We start from the raw sequence: 21054 nt of genomic DNA on the forward strand, positions 1-21054 counted from the left end.
TGTCTCTAACATCATGTCCTCCCTCTATCTAAAACTGAACCTGTCAAAAACTGAACTCCTCGTGTTTTCTCCCTCTAACAACCTAACTTTGCCCGACATTGCCATTTCTGTGTGTGGTTCTTCCATTACTCCCAAGCAACATGCCCGCTGCCTTGGGGTCATACTTGATTCCGACCTTTCATTCACCCCCCACATCCGATCACTGGCTCGCTCTTGTTATCTGCACCTCAAAAACATTTCTAGAATTCAACCTTTTCTTACTTTCGACTCTGCAAAAACTCTTACTGTTTCACTTATTCATTCTCGTCTGGACTATTGTAACTCTCTACTAATCGGCCTCCCTCTTACCAAACTCTCCCCTCTCCAATCTGTCAAGAATGCTGCAGCCCGGATCATATTCCTCACCAACCGTTATTCCGATGCCTCTACCTTGTGCCAGTCATTACACTGGTTACCCATCCACTCCAGAATCCAGTACAAACATATTACCCTCGCCCACAAAGCACTCTATGGCTCAGCTCCACCCTACATCACCTCCCTGGTCTCAGCCTACCACCCTACCCGGGCCCTCCGTTCTGCTAATGACCTGAGGTTAACATCATCAATAATCAGAACCTCCCACTCCCTTCTCCAAGGCTTTTCACGTGCTGCGCCAATTCTTTGGAATGCACTACCCAGGTTAATACGATCCCCCATCCCCACAGTTTTAAGCGTGCCATGAAAACGCATTTGTTCAGACTGGCCTACCATCTTAACTCATTAATCGAACTATCCCTGTGTTGCCCATTCAAAAAACTTAAACCATAATCAGGTTCCTCCCATCATGTTCTCATACGTTTTATGCATTTAATAGCCCTCTGTGTCTGTACTGTTACATACTTAGGCTTATAACCGGTTCATGCAGCATTACACGAACACCCGATTCTTACACTATGGTTGGTCCGAACAACGAAAGCCGTTGTTACCATCCACCACTCGTGTCTCCCCTTTTCCTCATAGTTTGTAAGCTTGCGAGCAGGGCCCTCATTCCTCTTGGTATCTGCTTTGATCTATGTGTTTATTATTATGCTGTAATGTCGATTGTCTGTACAAGTCCCCTCTAAAATGTAAAGTACTGCGGAATATGTCGGCGCTATATAAATAAAAATTCTTATTATTAGACAAAGATAACCCAAGCAATCACAAAATGCAGTTTTTAATTGATGGTCTTTATTATTAAGGGAAAAAGAAATCCAAACCTACAGGGCCCTGTGTGAAAAAGTGATTTGGATTTATTTTTCCCTTAATAATAGATACCTCCATTTAAAAACTGCATTTTGTGATTACTTGGGTTATCTTTATCCAACATTAACATTTGTTTGGTGATCTGAAGCATTTAAGTGTAACAAACATGCAAAAGAATTGGAAATCGGAAAGGGGGCAAACACTTTTTCACACAACTGTATGTTGCTAGAAGACCTCTTAAAACCACATGTTGGCCTTTAAACATCATTTAATTTACCCATATTTTATAACACAAAGGGGCCGACTCAAATTGTTTTTGCCAGAGAGATTGGCATTTGAGAAACTTTGAAAAGTCCCAAGTTTTTGTACAATGTGAAATTGCAGATATTTTGCGTTTTTGTTATTTTCACGCCAGCTGGAAGCATTTCTGCCAAATTGAGTGGAGCCGGGGGTGGGATGGCGTGCGTCTTGGCCTGCCTGTCAAATTTAGAAAAAGTGCTAGCGTTTATTACGCCACAAATCCTACTCCAGTCTCTGACTCTGTCTATGGCTGGAGTAGCATTTCTGGAGAGGTATGCGGCACTGAAAAGGTGCGCTAAGTTTATTAAGTGGTGTATGCCTCTTAATGAATTCAGCACATCATACTCCCAACAAGTGATTCTTTAACACTGGGGTGCGCCATGTCAGTCTTAATGAATCGACCCCTAAAGCTACGTAAAATATTGAGGTACATTGTATATATTGTATATTTGGGAACATAAAGATGATCCAGTGTCATGGGGGGGTCATGACATGAGGAGCCAGCATTATAAAATGTAGTAATTTTGTAATGTGTTAACCCCTGCAGTAACAAAAAAGACCTTTGGGCTCCTGGATATTGGCACAGGACCTTTCATCAGAACCAACAGTTTCACCGATGATCTTGAAATGGAAGGAGATACATTACTGACTCCCATAACGCACATTTCAGAGTAAGATCTTGTATGTTGGTTCGGAAGACATCCTTGTGAATGGTTTACCAATCACAAGCTTAATGGGTCTGTCCACAATTCTTGTCTTGTCACAGGCTACGAGAACACCACCGAGCGGCAATAAAAGTCATTCGCAGAATGCAGTATTTTGTGGCAAAGAAAAGGTTCCAGGTGCGTTCCTCTTAACCAGGAAGCCAATCCTATTTCCAATGTCGAGTTTCTGTCTGCAGATTTCAAAATGCAGACTGCATACATTATTAATACTGTAGATCTTAGACCTGATAAGGTTGGTATACTTATTTTGAAAATCCTTGTTAGAAGAGCATGTTTATTAAAATGAGCATTTTAAGTCCCAAGGTAAAGAGTGAGAGAATGCGTGAGTCTGTGTATTCAGTCTTCACCCACCCAGCCTGACTGACAGCTGCAGCATGTACTGAGCAGTGTGAGCAGCAGGGAGGAGGAGCCCTGAGGAACCACCAATCGGGCTGGGTGGGCAGAGATGAAGTTAAAACTTCAAAAAGAATTCTACAGCCACATTCTGATATAGATTTTCAGACTACCTACTAGTTACGTTTGAGAGAATTTGTTTGCAGAATGTATTGTGAAATCTGGTGGCTGATCCAATTTAAGATGATCATATGTAGTCATCTAGGACTTAAAGGGGTTGTCCAGCCTTAGGCGAGACAACAAGTCTGTAATCATTGTATTTATCCAGACTCGTGAATCCTCACATCGTGTACTGTGAGGATTCTCTGGTGCTGGGAGCAAAGGTGATGTGACTGCTATCATGTGGTTTGCATAATCTGAGCCACTTTCTGACTAGACTGTGTCCGGGCCTCGCTCAGCACATTGGCGTTAAGTGAGGCTGCGCCCATCTAATCAGTACATGGCCGCTTGTATGCAAATCACACACTTGCAATCATGTGCTGCTGGCTCTGGAGAATCCTCAGAGTATGCAGTGCACGCAATGTGAGGATTCACAAGTCTGCAGTCACACACAGTGACTAGTCTAAGGATCGGCAACCTCGAAGTGCAAAATCACAACCTTTCAGCACTAAAAGTTCTTTAAATAATGCACCCAAAACTCAATAATGTTCATACTGGGTAGGAAAACACGACATTGATTGGGGGAATAATAATGTCCAGTTCTCAATTAAATTTTATGAAACCATAACAGAAAGACATTACGGAATTCTAATTTCATGGTGAATATGAATGTCCTTTTTGAGTTGCACCTGTAATTAGCATTTCAAAGACATTTTCTGCCGTGCAGCCCATCGGCCAGTTATCACTCTCTGCCGTGGTTTAATCTTACTTGTCCTTCTCTTTCATGGAAGAATCAGATGTGGTTTTAATTTCATCCGAACTCAGATCATTACAATAATTTCACAACTTCCTCTCATGGTCCGCACGGCATTAATCTTTCTCTATTTCCTCTTATTTGCAGCAAGCAAGGAAGCCCTACGATGTACGTGATGTCATTGAGCAATACTCACAAGGTCATCTGAATCTGATGGTCCGAATCAAGGAACTACAGAGGAGGTGATCAGCAAATGTTTATTAAGTTTGATTAAGGTTTTATATAGGTATATAGAGGGGATCCCCTTTGTAAACCCGGACCCATTTTATGCAGAACAGAGAGCAATGATGTGGAGTAATTCCCACTTTGAAGGTTCCAGTACCTCATGCAATACATAGCCCGCTGATTGATTTCACTGGAAACTGCAATACCTCATGTTTCCATTGGAGGCAGTGCAGGAGGATGAAACGCTTGTTGCCAGGTTTTTCAACAAATAGCTTATTGCTGAGAGTCCCAGGAGCAGGTCATCCTTTAGTCAGCATATTACATAGTAACATAGTTATTAAGGTTGAAGGAAGACTTTGAGTCCATCTAGTTCAACCCATAGCCTAACCTAACATGCCCTAACATGTTGATCCAGAGGAAGGCAAAAAAAAACCATGTGGCAAAGAGTAAGCTCCACATTGGGGAAAAAAATTCCTTCCCGACTCCACATACGGCAATCAGACTAGTTCCCTGGATCAACGCCCTATCAAGGAATCTAGTATATATACCCTGTAACATTATACTTTTCCAGAAAGGCATCCAGTCCCCTCTTAAATTTAAGTAATGAATCACTCATTACATCATCATACGGCAGAGAGTTCCATAGTCTCACTGCTCTTACAGTAAAGAATCCGCGTCTGTGATTATGCTTAAACCTTCTTTCCTCCAGATGTAGAGGATGCCCCCTTGTCCCTGTCACCGGTCTATGATTAAAAAGATCATCAGAAAGATCTTTGTACTGTCCTCTCATATTTATACATTAAAATAAGATCACCCCTTAGTCTTCATTTTTCCAAACTAAACAGCTCCAAGTGTAATAATCTATCTTGGTATTGCAGACCCCCCAGTCCTCTAATAACCTTGGTCGCTCTTCTCTGCACCCGCTCTAGTTCAGCTATGTCTTTCTTATACACCGGAGACCAGAACTGTGCACAGTATTCTAAGTGTGGTCGCACTAGTGACTTGTATAGAGGTAAAATTATGTTCTCCTCATGAGCATCTATGCCTCTTTTAATGCATCCCATTATTTTATTTGCCTTTGTAGCAGCTGCCTGACACTGGCCACTAAATATGAGTTTGTCATCCACCCATACACCCAGGTCTTTTTCATTGACGGTTTTGCCCAGAATTTTAGAATTAAGCACATAGTTATACATCTTATTACTTCTACCCAAGTGCATGACCTTACATTTATCCCCATTAAAGCTCATTTGCCATTTATCAGCCCAAGCTTCTAGTTTACATAAATCATCCTGTAATATAAAATTGTCCTCCTCTGTATTGATTATACTGCAGAGTTTAGTGTCATCTGCAAATATAGAAATTCTACTGAATGCCCCCTACAAGGACATTAATAAATATGTTAAAAAGAAGAGGGTCCAATACTGACCCCTGTGGTACCCCACTGCTAACCACGACACAGTCCGAGTGTACTCCATTAATAACCACCCTTTGTTTCCTATCCCTGAGCCAGCTCTCAACCCATTTACACATATTTTCCCCTATCCCCATTATTCTCATTTTATGTATTAACCTTTTGTGTGGCACCGTATCAAAAGCTTTTGAAACGTCCATATACAACGTCCACTGGGTTCCCTTGGTCCAGTCCAGAACTCGCCTCTTCATAGAAAGTAATCAGGTTAGTCTGACAGGAACGGTCCCTAGTAAACCCATGCTGATACTGGGTCATGAGGTTATTCCTCTTCAGATACTCCAGTATAGCATCCCTTAGAATGCCCTCCAGGATTTTACCCACAGTAGAGGTTAAGCTTACTGGTCTATAATTTCCGAGTTCAGTTTTTGTCCCCTTTTTGAATATTGGCACCACATTTGCTGTACGCCAGTCCTGTGGTAAAGACCCTGTTATTATGGAGTCTTTAACCCCTTCATGGCCTTGGGATTTTCCATTTTCCCATGTTCGTTTTCCGCTCCCCTCCTTCCCAGAGCCATAACTTTTATATTTTTCCGTCAATATGGCCATGTGAGGGCTTATTTTTTTGCGAAACAAGTTGTACTTTTGAACGACATCATTGGTTTTAGCATGTCATGTTCTAAAAAATGGGAAAAAAATTCCAAGTTTTTTGTTTGGCTTTTTTACTAGGTTCACTACATGCTAAAACTGTCCCGTCCGAGGTCAGAAAGGGGTTAAAGATTAAAAATAATGGTCTATCAATGACTGTACTTAATTCCTGCAGTACTTGGGGGTGGATCCCATCCGGGCCCGGAGATTTGTCAATTTTAGTGATTTTTAGACGCCGCCGTACTTCCTGCTGGGTTAAGCAGGTGACATTTAATGGGGAATTTTTGTTATCACTGATCATATTGTCTGCCATGGGATTTTCTTGTGTAAATACTGATGAAAAAGTCATTTAGCATATTGGCTTTTTCCTCATCCACCATTTCCCCCAGACTATTTTTAAGGGGGCCAACACTCTCTCATTTTTAAGTTTCTTACTATTTACGTAGTTAAAGAATATTTTGGGATTATTTTTACTCTCTCTGGCAATGAGTCTCTCTGTCTCAATCTTTGCTGCCTTGATTTGCTTTTTACGGAATTTATTACATTTTTTGTATTTATTTAATGCCTCATCACTACCTACTTCCTTTAACTCTCTAAATGCTTTCTTTTTGTCCCTTATTGCGCCCCTTACAGCTTTATTTAGCCATATTGGTTTCCTCCTATTTCTAGTATGTTTATTCCCATACGGTATATACTGTGCACAGGTCCTATCCAGGATGCTAATAAACGTCTCCCATTTTCTATGTGTATTTTTATGTCTCAGGATATCGTCCCAGTTAATTGCACCAAGATCATCTCTCATCCGTTGGAAATTTGCCCTCCTGAAGTTTAGTGTCCTTGTCACCCCTCTACTACACATCTTATTAAAGGATACATGAAAACTTATTATTTTGTGATCACTATTCCCCAAGTGACCCCCAACCCTTATATTTGATATGCGGTCTGGCCTGTTGGTTAATATTAGGTCTAGCAGTGCCCCCCTCCTTGTTGGGTCCTGAACCAGTTGTGAAAGGTAATTGTCTCTCATAGTTGTCAAAAACCGATTACCTTTGCTGGAACTGCAGGTTTCTGTTCGCCAATCTATTTCAGGGTAGTTGAAGTCCCCCATAATAATGACTTCTCCTTGAGTCGCAGCTTCATCTATTTGCTTTACGAGGATATTCTCCATTGCTTCCATTATTTTTGGAGATTTATAACAAACCCCTATCAGTAATTTATAATTTTTTCCCCCTCCCCTTATCTCCACCCACAGGGACTCTACATTTTCATTTAATTCACCTATATTATCACGCGGAATGGGTTTTAAGGATGATTTTACATATAGACACACCCCTCCCCCTCGCTTATCTGTACGGTCATTCCTGAACAGGCTATAGCCCTGCAAGTTAACAGCCCCGTCATGGCTCTCATCCAGCCATGTCTCAGATATCCCCACCATGTCATAATTATGCTGCAACAACATTAATTCTAACTTGTCCATTTTGTTGGCGAGGCTTCTGGCACCAGTATACATGCACTTTATATTGGGGCCCTTCTAACAAAAAGACATTATCTAATGCAGTACAACGCATATGTGAGTAGATGCTGCAAAGTTACAAACATGGAAGAAAAAGTGTGTTAATATGTTAATATGCCACTCTCAGTATAGAGGTATTTTCCCCTATCACTCTGTATTTCTGGCACCTGGGGCAGCCTGTGAGACCCTATATTAGAGAGCCGTATGACCTCCATTACTGCGTCATCACCTTGTGCTGTAACAAGGCGGCTGGTGGTCACCAAGTGCTTAAAAGGAAGTGTCATCTGTGGTTTAACCCCTATGTGACGTACATATATAGTGTGGGTGTGAGGAGTGGGCTCTGAAACTCACTCCGCAATATACCGGGCAGGTTCCAGCTGTGTTATATAGCTGGTAAAAGCAGCCATTAGAGCAGCTCCAGTTCCTGCTGTTAAACCTTTAGACGCTGCAGTAAATCCCTGACAATAGTATGTAAGGTGCGATGCCCCAGGGGTGCCCCATTTTGGATGCCCATGGGATGTTGGCTACCCCCACTAGGTGAATGTGCTGCTTATGAATTTCAGTGTCAACTATGAACGTGCTGATGGCCCCCATGGCTGCCTTCTTGGTACATGAAAAAGTACAATTGAAACATCCCAAAAAAAGTTAATAATGAAAACCTCAGCTATGCAAATAACAAGCGCTCACAAAGCTCTGTCGACCGAATCTCTGAAATATTTTCACCAGCAAAATAAAACTATACAAGTTTAATATCTGGTTTTTCAAGTTTGTCCGACATGAAGAATCATGTTCACAGGTCGTTTTACTGCACAATGAAAGCCGTCCAAAGGAAACCCAAATACGGCAGCAAAAATGATGAAAAATGCAATCCCATTTAGAATTTTTGTTCCAGTGTTCCGGTACATTGTATGGTAAAATGAATGGTGCCATTCATAACTACAACTCTCCTAAATAAAAAAAAACCCAGCCCTCATACAGCTATGTCATACAAAAGGGGAGTAAATAGAAATAGTGCAAAAACTAAAATTGTCCAAGGTGACAAGGGGTTACATTAAACTTAGATTAAATGTATTTTTTGTAATATATTTTTACTTTTTATCATCACTTTCAAAAATTAAAAAAAAAAAACAATCCTGAAGTCTTACAATTCTCACACTGGCTATTAGTCCTAACATGAGACTACTACTCGGACATAGGCCACACTGGCGAAATCGGCAGCAGATGGACTCTGATCTTATTGACTTGTAGAAATATTATCTGGCCATGCTCTGATCTTGGCAAAGGTCATTGTAAAGGAAGGGAGAGGAGGTGAGCTGTGACTACCACCTATTGTGAATGGTGGAGGCTTCATCTGCTGTATATAGAGGTGTTTGTTACCTTGTCCTCTTCAGTGATGATGATGATAAAGCTGCTGTAAAATCCTATTAACACACTCGGCACTATACGTGCTGGAGCATGCTTTCATGGGCTTACATCATCGAAGCTACCAACCTCGATGATGCATATCTCCTCTCAACGACCTGTCCAGTGTCCATCTTCCACCTCTCATGCAGCCAAATCAGATCTCCTGCTTTGCACTAATGAGGGGCAACACCCCAAAACACTGTGGCTGCAAATTGAGATTCTGGCTTGGCTTGTATCCAAAGTCATGTGGCAAGACTTGTTAAAGTCTTAATATTAATTTTTAGGATTGCTACTTCCAATAGGTGGCACTAGAAGAGACAGTTCAATAAAAATACTCTTTGATTATACCAGTGACTTTTCCCTTTCTCTACAGGCTGGACCAATCATTGGGGAAGCCGTCGCTGTTTCTTTCTGGATCAGGTAACTGATTTCCGTATGTAACATGGATCCTGCATTCTTCAACTCTGAAATGTAATAAATTCTATGTTTTAGAGAAATTAACAATAGCTAAGGTAATACTATCACACCATATTATGGCAAATCTAAGCAATATGCCATATTTGAAACAATGGGATCACTCTTTTTTTAAAAATTGTTTCTCCAGAGTAGAGAGTAAAGGTGCCGTGTTTCATAGCTTAATGGAAAAAATAGGTAAATCGTTTCTCATGTTATATTCTCTGAACCATAAATCGTGAACAGTTTCACAAATTGGCTGAATGCTAGTGCAAACAAAAAATTTCTAATTTCCATTTGTAAATTTCAAAATGTATTTTTTTTAAACTTGTATTTATTTCCAGATAAAGTGAAAGATCGTGGCACGAATACAATTGGGTCAAGATTGAACCGTGTAGAGGACAAGGTAAGAAAATAAGATAAAACCATTTTACTGAGGGCAAACCTACAGATTGAGAAGATGTCCAAGTAGTGGAAAACCCCTTTAAGTGTGGTCTACTACTTTCATGGTTCAGACTGGAAAGCTCTTTGAGTTCATTAAGTAGTTCAATGTGACAAAGGTTTCCTAAAGAGATGGTGCGAATCGATTAGCAGGACTTGGTCCACCGGCCCGTCAGTAATCTGTGACCACTTTATCGGAGCCCTGAGAACCACCTACATCCTGAGATCCATAGCTGTTCTACTGATTAGCAGGACTTGGTCCACCGGCCCGTCAGTAATCTGTGACCACATTATCGGAGCCCTGAGGACCACCTCCTATATCCTGACATCCATAGCTGTTCTACTGATTAGCCGGCTTGAAGCAATTTATCGTGCGTCATGCTGTAACTATAAAGAAGCTGGCTAATCAGAAGAGAAGCAGGGAATGTCAGAAAGTAGAAGGCAGGTCTTGACGCTCCTGCCCAAAATCCAAAGATTACTGACATGGAAGATGGACTGAGTGCGGCAAAGCAAATCGCACCAACTCTAGTTTTCAACTAAGACAGCAACTTCTAAATGGCCAACCAATATTACATTAATGGATCTATCTACTTTTTTTCTCCCCAAAACGGTGCCCCTCTTGTCTATGGGGTGTGTCTAGTATTGCAACTCATTACCCCATTGATTTGGTTAGGTATAAGCTACAATATCCGACAATGCTCACTGATACGATCTGTAGCTCTGCTATTCTTTGTTTGTTTTTGTTTTTTTATTTGTAGGTAACCCAGATGGACCATAAACTCAATCTCATAACCGATATGATTCACCACCTGGTAGCGAACCAACAAAGCGGTCAGTCTACAAACAAAACCCCGCATCGGAGCAACTCTCTGAACAATGGGAGCAATCTCTCCAGTAGTCTGCCTACCTACGAACAGTTAACCGTGCCAAGACGAAACCAAGATAATGTATCTTGATGAACAAACGCAAACTTTACTGTCCTCAGTGCAGATATTCATTATTTTAATGAATGCATTTCTAAACAGAAAGTAAAATTAATGATGAAATTAGACTGAGTATGGAGTAACTGTGTAACACTGTAAAGGACGTCTTGTCCATTTTCTGTAGATCCTACCAGGGTTCATTGGAGGTTTCCTAGAGGAAGTAAGAGACATGGAACATATGTATTGCTCCATGTAGAGACATGCAAGAAAGCATCTGATACATTGATGAATCCTTTCTCAGGAAGATTGTAGCCCATCGGCCTGTGGGTGCGTAAATCGCTACGGGTCGTGCTGTAAAACTGGCAATACAACTGAACAATTACCCTGATTTTTTATGTATTAAAATAGACTTTTTACATTGATTTTCAGGGTTTTTTTTTTTTTTTGGGGGGGGGGGGGCTGATATGAAAATCTTTTTGACAAAAATAGAAATAAATGTTGGACTGTAGAAAATAACACTTTTTTTACAATGTATTTTTGGTAAAAATGGTATTGTATAGATAATTTTTCTTTGATTTCTGATCACAAATTCTATTTTTCATGGAATAATTTTTGAAATCTGATCAAATGTATTGTAATTTCTCAAAAATGTTGATATTTGCACATTGGTTTAAAGTATTTGTTCTTGTATAGATGACCCAAAATTGGTGGTTTTCTTATAAAATTCATATTGGATTTTTTTTTTTTTTTTTTATGGTGGAACAGAAAATCTGTCACCTGGGTAAGGGGGATGGTCATCACAAAGAGGTGGTCTTTGGGAGAGATTTCACTTTCATTATGTGCACATAACACCGGTGTGAATCCTTTTGGTTACTTATGTTGTACCATTCTTGAGTTATCCACTATCTATCGAAGTCTATCTTTATCCAGTTCTTAATTTACAATTTCTGTTTGCCGGAATATGGATATATTAACTCTGTGCTGACAGGCACTCCCTTAGTATAGCTCATGTAATGCACTGCACCACATTTTGCTAGAATCTGACTACAGTGTAAAAAAAAAAAAACCCAGACAGAGAATGTCATTTTCTGGGTGTTAAGCGCTGTAGGTACAGTTACGTCCGTATATATTTGGACAGACAACATTTTTCTAATTTTGGTTATAGACATTACCACAATGAATTTTAAAGAAAACAATTCAGATGCAGTTGAAGTTCACACTTTCAGCTTTCATTTGAGGGTATCCACATTAAAATTGGATGAAGGGTTTAGGAGTTTCAGCTCCTTAACATGTGACACCCTGTTTTTAAAGGGACCAAAAGTAATTGGACAGATTAAATAATTATAAATAAAATGTTCATTTCTAGTACTTGGTTGAATGCCCTTTGTTGGCAATGACTGCCTGAAGTCTTGAACTCATGGACATCACCAGACGCTGTGTTTCCTCCTTTTTGATGCTCTGCCAGGCCTTCACTGTGGTGGTTTTCAGTTGCTGTTTGTTTGTGGGCCTTTCTGTCTGAAGTTTAGTCTTTAACAAGTGAAATGCATGCTCAATTGGGTTGAGATCAGGTGACTGACTTGGCCATTCAAGAATATTCCACTTCTTTGCTTTAATGAACTCCTGGGTTGCCTTGGCTTTATGTTTTGGGTCATTGTCCTTCTGTAGTATGAAACGACAACCAATCAGTTTTGCTGCATTTGGCTGGATCTGAGCACACAGTATGTCTCTGAATACCTCAGAATTCATTCGGCTGCTTTTGTCCTGTGTCACATCATCAATAAACACTAGTGACCCAGTGCCACTGGCAGCCATGCATGCCCAAGCCATCACATTGCCTCTGCCGGGTTTTACAGATGATGTGGTATGCTTTGGATCATGAGCTGTACCACAACTTCGCCATACTTTTCTCTTTCCATCATTCTGGTAGAGGTTGATCTTGGTTTCATCTGTCCAAAGAATGTTCTTCCTGAACTGTGCTGGCTTTTTTAGATGTTTTTTAGCAAAGTCCAGTCTAGCCTTTTTATTCTTGATGCTTATGAGTGGCTAGCACCGTGCAGTGAACCCTCTACATTTACTTTCATGCAGTCTTCTCTTTATGGCAGGCTTGGATATTGATACGCCTACCTCCTGGAGAGTGTTGTTCACTTGGTTGGCTGTTGTGAAGGGGTTTCTTTCCACCATGGAGATTATTCTGCGATCATCCACCACTGTTGTCTTCCGTGGGCGCCCAGGTCTTTTTGCATTGATGAGTTCACCAGTGCTTTCTTTCTTTCTTAGGATGTACCAAACTGTAGATTTTGCCACTCCTAATATTGTAGCAATTTCTCGGATGGGTTTTTTCTGTTTTCGCAGCTTGAGGATGGCTTGTTTCACCTGCATGGAAAGCTCCTTTGTTTACTTCACAGCAAAACCTTCCAAATGCAAGCACCACACCTCAAATCAACTCCAGGCCTTTTATCTGCTTAACTGAGAATGACATAACGAAGGGATTGCCCACACCTGTCCATGAAATAGCCTTGGAGTCAATTGTCCAATTACTTTTGGTCCCTTTAAAAACAGGGTGGCACATGTTAAGGAGCTGAAACTCCTAAACCCTTCATCCAATTTGAATGTGGATACCCTCAAATGAAAGCTGAAAGTCTGAACTTCAACTGCATCTGAATTGTTTTTGTTTAAAATTCATTGTGGTAATGTCTAGAACCAAAATTAGAAAAATGTTGTCTCTGTCCAAATATATATGGGTGTAACTCTATATCTAAAGATTTTTTTGGGGAAAATTTTGGCAATTTTGTTTAGAATTTAGCATCTTTTTGCATTTACCCTAATGAGGCTTGTGAGAGATCCTTAAACATGCTGTAGATTTCTCCTGGATGAAGCTGACCAATTATAAGCAGGCAGCAACACTGAAAGGAAAGAAGAACACTCCCCCAGCATAGCTCAGGGCAGGTTTCTCAGTGTGTAAGGCTGCATTCTCACGATGAGTTTTTGGTGAGTTTTTTCATTGTGTAATTTTGAAAAAAATGCAAGTAGCCCTTCTAAATGGTGCAGAAAATCTACAACTTCAAAAACTCACTAAAAGTTAATCATGGGAACCTAGCCTAAGCTGTATAATGCCAGAGAGTCATGATCTCCTGGTCTAACCTCCTGCATGATTGGAAAGCACAAAAAATAACACCTCTTAGATCAGGTCCCTGAGGGGAAGGAGCAGCACAGCTGAGTTTCACTGTGTCCCCTAACAAACCTTTCTATATGCTCTCCTGATTATGGAGTGTCAGACTTGGAGTATGCTATAAGCTGTGCTGTGCTCAAGCTACTTGTGTTCGCTCTGCAGTGACATCAGGGCTGTTATTACATCTCAGACAGGAGCAGTGTTTTCTGGGCTACTTTTATGTGAAATGTAATGACTGTCAGCTCTAATCTCACTGCGGAATGAGTACAAGTTGAGTACAGAGGTCATAAGTGTGATACAGACACTGAGCTCTCATTTTTGGACAGGCAGTACATGGGGAAAATACAGTACATCAGAGGTGACAGTACTATAAAAGGAGAACTGTTAGAATGTTTTGTAGTGTAACAAAACTAAACTCTCCTGTTCTGCCCCTTCCCACACAGGGACAATATGTTAAAGGTGTTAGTAATCTGTGCTTTCTAATCATGCAGAAGGTTAGCCCTGGAGATCAGAGCTAGATAATTAGAACTGACACACAGAGAAACCTGCTCTGAGCTATGCAAGGGGTGTTTTGAGTATTGCTGTCTGCTTATGATTGGTCAGCATCATACAGGGAGACGAAATTCGCACCCAAAGTGAACATTCTGATAACACCTACTTGGACTTAATTTTTTTATTGTAATTCGTTAGATGCCAATAACTTTTAATTCTGATATCTCTGTAAAGTAAAAATGAAATGGCAAATTAAATTTGGTGAAAGGTCCTCTTTAAGATGAAACAACCCCTTTTAATTGTAAGGAATGAATTGTAGTCACGGATGTATGAGCAACAAAAAATGCAACGTGTGATTCGATCCAAAAACATGCTGCATTTCAGGATGAGATAAACAATTATTTGCAAATAAAACTTAAAAGGATTGTTCACTGTTATGATATTGATGGGCCACCACGTTTAGATTGGTAAGGGTCCGACATTCGGCACTCCCCTAGATCTAATGGCGGAGCTGGTAAAAGCTGATTGATTGGTGTCAGGATTTGGACATTGTCAATCTGATATTGATGACTTCGCCTAATCGATAAATCCAGTGGTGGCATACCCCTTTAAAACTATATGTAGTTTTTATTTAGTTGTAAGATGAAAACTTGTACTGGAAAGTGAATCTACTCATGAAGGCTGTGTTCACACATGTGTGTCATTGTCCGAGCATACAACGTTATTCAAAGACTAGTTGCGGATCTACTGACTCAAACTTGACAGCTTATGGCCACGTTCACACGTTCAGTATTTTTTCAGTATTTTACCTCAGTATTTGTAAGCCCAGGACAATCGGAGGAAAAGTATAATAGAAACACACGTGCATCACTTCTGCATTTGTCTCCCCCCTCCGGGTTTTGACTTTTTAATACTGATGAAAAATACTGAACGTGTGAATGTGGCCTGATAGACTTATATAAGGCTGTCCAAGTTTGGGGTGGGAGACTCGCAAACAGCTCGTGCATCACCATCTAGGACACACAGATCATAAGATTACCTGCATCAAATTTCAAAGAAGCAAATGTAACCCTCTTTCAATTATTTAAAGGGGTTTTCCCACAAACAAAGTGCATTTAAATCAATAGATTTTGGAATAATAATAATTTCCACAATTGGATGTGTTAAAAATAATGTTCCTGTGCTGAGATAATCTTACAAATGTTCCCCTGCTGTGTAATGGTTGTGTCTGACCGTGCAGGGACATCGTCTCATCATACCCCATCTGCTAGGCAGGGGAGGAAGCAAGAGAGTATACAGATAGGACAGCATCGGATCGCAGCTGCTGCTTTCTGTGAGGTAAAACAAGTTTTTCTATTCGCCACGACAGCACCCACTGAGAGGGGATCCGCCCCTAGGAACAGGAAACCTACAGAGAGATAAAAGGGGCGGCCCCCCCTCGCTCCTCAGTTGGTTTCCTGTTCCTAAAGGGGAACCCACAGAGAAGATTCTCTGAAGTTATTGACAAGAGGAAAACTTGCCTGGATGCCGCCTGTGAGTCTCTGCTGAGCAACAGGGGCTCCAGAGCGAGTGAACAGAGTCGGGCGTTCCTGTTGGTTCCCCCCTCGTCTGTTATGGTCGGTGGAGGACAACGATCTCCCTGCTGGGACATCGTTGTAAGGGATGGCCGGTGATGCGGTGTGCCTGGGCCGTCCGAGTTACCTGAAGGAAGACAGGTTTTCCGGACCCAGGTGGCAATACCCTCCGGAGTGTGTGGAGCGGTTTTCAGCTGATTCCCCAGTCCCTCAGGTATGGCGGCGACGTGGGTAGAGGTAGCGCTTTGAAAGCTGGCCGGCTGAGACGCCGGCGCATGCGCAGTGGAGCCGCATCTCGGATGTAGATCCCTGCCCCCAGGAGGTCAGCAGTCTATTTCCGGGGGAACCGCCATATTGGTTTCCTCTGGCGGTTTCCCCATGCCCCCTGACGCTGCACCAAGGTAAAAAAAAAAAAAAAAGGGGGTATGTGTGTGTGTGTGAAAATCCTGCACTATAAAAGGCACAAGAGCAGGGACAGACAGCGCGCTATCATGTCGTCCCAAGAGGAAGTCTCTGTGCGCCCTATGGAGGACCTACTGATTCCCAGTAGTGATACCAGAAATAAGAATGGTGGACACTCTAAGAGGAGTGATTCCACTGTGAAATCAGGAGGGAGATCGTCCCGTTCCACACCCCAGGCCAGGCAAACCCAGCAACCGGTAGATACAGGTGCTTCTGAGTGAGTGTTATATAGCTTCAAGAGAGCTTATAAGTATTTCCTCTGCTTATATTTTAGGCAAAGAGGACGGGGAAAACAAAGCATAAACAGTGTGCTATATGTACTGAGCCCCTGCCTGACTCCTATCTTAAAAAGCTGTGTCAACCCTGTATAAACAACACCTTACAGCAGGAGGAGTCTGTTAAAATGAATGACATACGGCTTATAATTCGTGAGGAGCTGCAGTCATTAGGAGGGGGCCCCTCTGTTAATGTGGAAAAAAGGAGTAGGAGAAAGTCCTCACCTAAAGCTGACACGTCAGCAGAGAGTGGAGAAGTGGATTCGGATGTGTCTCAGTCGTCTGAATCATCAGGGGAACAGAACTATGTCTGTTTTCCTACTGACGGGGTCAACAACTTAATAAAGTCAGTAAGAAGTACGATGGGGTTGGCCGAATCAAAAGAACCCCAAACGCCACAGGAACTTATGTTCGCTGGTCTTTCCCAGCGGAAGGGCCAGGTATTTCCCATAAATCAGGCCATAAAAGACCTCGTTAAAAAAGAATGGGGTAAAGGGCAAAAGGGGTTTGTACCAATACCCTGCAAGAGACGCTACCCCTTTGATGACGAGGATATGGATTCCTGGGCTAAAGTACCGAAGGTCGATGCGGCAGTAGCATCTACATCTCGCCGTTCCACCTTACCTGTAGAGGATGCAGGTTCCTTATCCGATCCCATGGACAGGAAATCGGATGCACTCCTTAAAAGATCATGGGAGGCCTGTGTCACTGCCTTCAAGCCAGCAATCTCAGCCACATGTACCAGTAGGTCTATGCTGGTTTGGTTGGAGCAGCTGGACCAAAATATCAGAAATGGGGTTTCTAGAGAGAAATTACGCGCGTCAATTCCCTTGATAAAAGGTGCTGCAGCATTTATATCCGATGCCTCCGTGGACTCTCTCCGCCTGGCGGCCAGAACAGCTAGCCTGTCCAATACTGCTCGCCGAGCTTTATGGCTAAAAAACTGGAAGGGTGATGCCCAGTCTAGATCCAAATTATGTGCCATACCCTGTCAGGGTGAGTACCTCTTTGGAAGTGTGTTGGATGAAATACTCACTAAGGCGGGTGAGCGAAAGAAGGGCTTCCCTAATCCCTTTGTTCCTTCTTACAGAAGGGCATTCAGGAAGCCATCATTTGGCAGAAAGGGAGGCTTTAAAGAATGGAGGAACAAAGAGTTCAAACAAAAGGGCAATTTGTTCAATAAACGTCCCTTCAAACCAGCTGAAAAATTTCGGGAACCCTATTCCACCAGTGGGCGGTAGACTTTTAGGATTTATAAATCAATGGAATAAAATAACTGTTAATCCTTGGGCCTTAAAATTAATATCCTCAGGCCTCACCCTAGACTTTATTCGAAAACCTCCGGATTCCTTCCTGCTCACCTCCCTAAAGTCCAGTCTACAACAGGAAGCTCTGGAGATAAATTAAATCCCTTCTTGCCAAACGGGTTTTGATAGACGTTCCGTCATCTCAAACAGGGGTTGGGTTCTACTCCCCCTTGTTTCTGATTACTAAACCTGACGGATCCTATAGAACTATATTTAATCTGAGAAGACTGAACGTGTTCATAAGACCCACAACATTTAAAATGGAATCTGTTCGGTCAGCCATTAAAAATCTGTTCCCAAACTGTTACATGGTAGTACTGGATCTTAAGGATGCGTATTACCATCTTCCTATACACCAGTCACACCAGCAGTTTCTTCGGGTAGCAGTAATTATAGACGGGCAAATTCGTCATTTACAATATAGGGCAATGCCCTTTGGCCTATCAATGGCCCCTAGGGTCTTTACCAAATTGCTGTTGGAGGTAATGTCTTTTCTGCGATTAAAGGACACTCTGGTCATTCCATATCTGGATGACCTACTAATTGTGGGAAAAAACTCCTTGCAGTGTGAACAAAGGTTGGAGGAGGTGGCGTTTTCCTTACAAACGCTGGGCTGGATTGTCAACTGGGAAAAATCCAGACTCCAACCCGTCACTTGTCAGAGATTCCTAGGACTCCTTCTGGATTCAGTGGACCAAATTTGTCGGTTACCTGATGATAAGAAGTCTTCTATTGTTGGCAAAGTAAGCCTGGCAATCAAAAGACGTAGCATGTCTGAGAAATGCCATGTCATTACTAGGTTCATTGTCATCTTGTATCCCTGCGGTTAAATGGGCACAATTCCATACCAGGCAGCTCCAGAAATTTATATTACAGGAGGACATTAGAAATAAAGGACATTTGGACCGAACAATTTATTTTTCATCAGAGGTAGTACACTCCCTTACATGGTGGTTAGATTGGGGAAATCTATCACAGGGGGTACCTTGGGTTATCACCCCTTCTACCATAGTAACCACGGACGCTAGTCCGGAAGGCTGGGGAGCACATTTTGAAGATCAGGTGGTTCAGGGCCTTTGGTCCAGATCAGAACTGACTAATTCCTCTAATGTAAAAGAATTAAGAGCTATATATTACTCCCTACTCCACTTTCTTCCCCAGCTGTGAGGCTCTCATACAAGGGTCCTCTCGGACAACACCGCGGCAGTAGCCTATTTGAATCATCAAGGAGGTACACGGTCAGAAAATCTTATGAAAATCTCATCAGACATCATGACCTTAGCCGAAAATCATCTGTTGTCCCTATCAGCGGTGCACATCAGAGGCATAGACAATGTTCGGGCCGATTTCCTCAGTCGCCATACCCTTCATCAGGGGGAGTGGATGCTCAGCAGAAAGATTTTCAGATTAATAACAGACCGATGGGGAGTACCTCAAATAGACCTGTTCGCAACAAGGTCCAACCGTCAGGTCAAAACTTTTGCCTCCCTTTGCAGACTGGACAACCCGGACATATTCGATGCCCTTCAGGTGCCATGGACATTCAACCTGGCTTATGCATTCCCTCCATGGAACCTATTACCTATAGTAATCAGAAAAATAAGGGAGGAGGGAGCAAGAGTCCTGTTGGTGGCCCCATTCTGGCCCAAAAGGCCATGGTTCTCATGGCTCAGGGCGATGTCATCTACAGACCCTTGGATCCTGCCTCAGTCCAAGGACCTGTTATCTCAGGGACCGTTTTTCCATCCTCGGGTAAAAGGCATGAATCTGACTGTATGGAATTTGAGAGGCACTTACTAACTTTAAAGGGTTTTTCCAGTGGGCTTATAGATACTCTTATGAAGAGTAGGAAGCCGTCTACTACCCAAATCTATGTCAGGGTTTGGGAAAAAATTCCTTCAATTTCATACTACACAACTTTCCGCTGAAGTACCTATAAATTCGATATTGGAGTTCTTACAAAAAGGGCTTGAGTTGGGACTGTCTGTAAATACCCTAAGAGTCCAGGTCTCAGCTCTGGGGGCACTCTTCAGTTATGATGTGGCGGGAGATAGATGGGTTTCGCGTTTTATATCAGCATGTGAACGCTCAAAACCTATTCATATACCACAGGTGCCACAGTGGGATCTATCTCTGGTCCTAGATGCCTTGACACAAAGCCCGTTTGAGCCTCTACATGCGGCCTCATTAAAGAACATCTCGCTAAAAACAATACTGTTGGTAGCGTTAGTATCCGCTAGGAGAGTGAGTGATCTCCATGCCTTATCAATTGACCCTCCTTATCTATCCGTAACATCTGATAGAATAATCTTAAAAACAGACCCTTGTTATCTCCCTAAGGTAGCCACTAGTTTTCATAGATCCCAGGAGATCTTGTTACCTACCTTCTATAAAGACCACTCAACTCCAGAGGAAGCAAGGCTTCATACCCTAGATGTTAAGAGAACTATTCTAGCCTATTTAGAGAAGACTAGGGACTGGAGGAAGAGTAGGGCTCTTTTTGTGTCTTTCCAGGGGAAAACCAAGGGTTCCAGAGTTACAAAGAACACGCTGTCACGATGGATAAGAGATGCCATAATCCTGGCGTATAAAGCTGGAGGAAGAGAACCTCCAATGCATGTGGGAGCACACTCTACAAGAGCCGTATCGACCTCCTGGGCAGAAAGGGCGAACGTGCCAATAGACCTTATATGTAAGGCTGCAACTTGGTCTTCACCAAATACCTTCTATAGACATTATAGATTAGATCTATCTGCTGCTTCTGACCTAACCTTTGGGGTTTCGGTTCTGGATTCAGTTAACCCACCCAGTATATAGTCTCTGAAAATCTCTCAGTGGGTGCTGTCGTGGCGAATAGAAAATATCGGATTACGTACCGGTAATGCTCTTTTATAGAGCCCACGACAGCACCCATTCAAATCCCTCCCTTTTCTTTATTTAGTTGCACGTGGTGTCTTAATAGGGAGATGTATATAATAGAGTAATATGATATGAACTTGTAAATATGTATATATGCCTAAAAACCGGTTAAACTAAAAAACCTGGCGGCGGTTCCTCCTTATTCTCTGTAAAACAACTGAGGAGCGAGGGGGGGCCGCCCCTTTTATCTCTCTGTAGGTTTCCTGTTCCTAGGGGCGGATCCCCTCTCAGTGGGTGCTGTCGTGGGCTCTATAAAAGAGCATTACCGGTACGTAATCCGATATTTTAAACGGGTAGGGAAATGTTTTACCTCACAGAAAGCAGCATCTGCAATCCTGCG

The 21054-nt window shown here is 42.1% G+C and overlaps 1 protein-coding gene across 3 annotated transcripts in view; it reads left to right on the top strand.

The window, feature by feature from the left end:
* The window catches only part of KCNQ1 (potassium voltage-gated channel subfamily Q member 1), a 159710-nt gene extending 149068 nt beyond the window's left edge, over positions 1–10642 (top strand). For all 3 annotated transcript variants that reach the window (XM_077288018.1, XM_077288020.1, XM_077288021.1), the window contains exons 12-17: positions 2072–2195; positions 2291–2366; positions 3643–3737; positions 9073–9119; positions 9497–9558; positions 10352–10642. In XM_077288018.1, the coding sequence (XP_077144133.1) occupies positions 2072–2195; positions 2291–2366; positions 3643–3737; positions 9073–9119; positions 9497–9558; positions 10352–10549 (602 nt within the window). In that variant the 3' untranslated portion in view covers positions 10550–10642. The remainder of the gene's footprint in view (positions 1–2071; positions 2196–2290; positions 2367–3642; positions 3738–9072; positions 9120–9496; positions 9559–10351) is intronic.
* The last annotated feature ends 10412 nt before the right edge of the window (positions 10643–21054 follow it).

This window comes from Ranitomeya variabilis, chromosome 2, assembly GCF_051348905.1.
Source record: "Ranitomeya variabilis isolate aRanVar5 chromosome 2, aRanVar5.hap1, whole genome shotgun sequence".
Lineage (NCBI taxonomy): Eukaryota > Metazoa > Chordata > Amphibia > Anura > Dendrobatidae > Ranitomeya > Ranitomeya variabilis.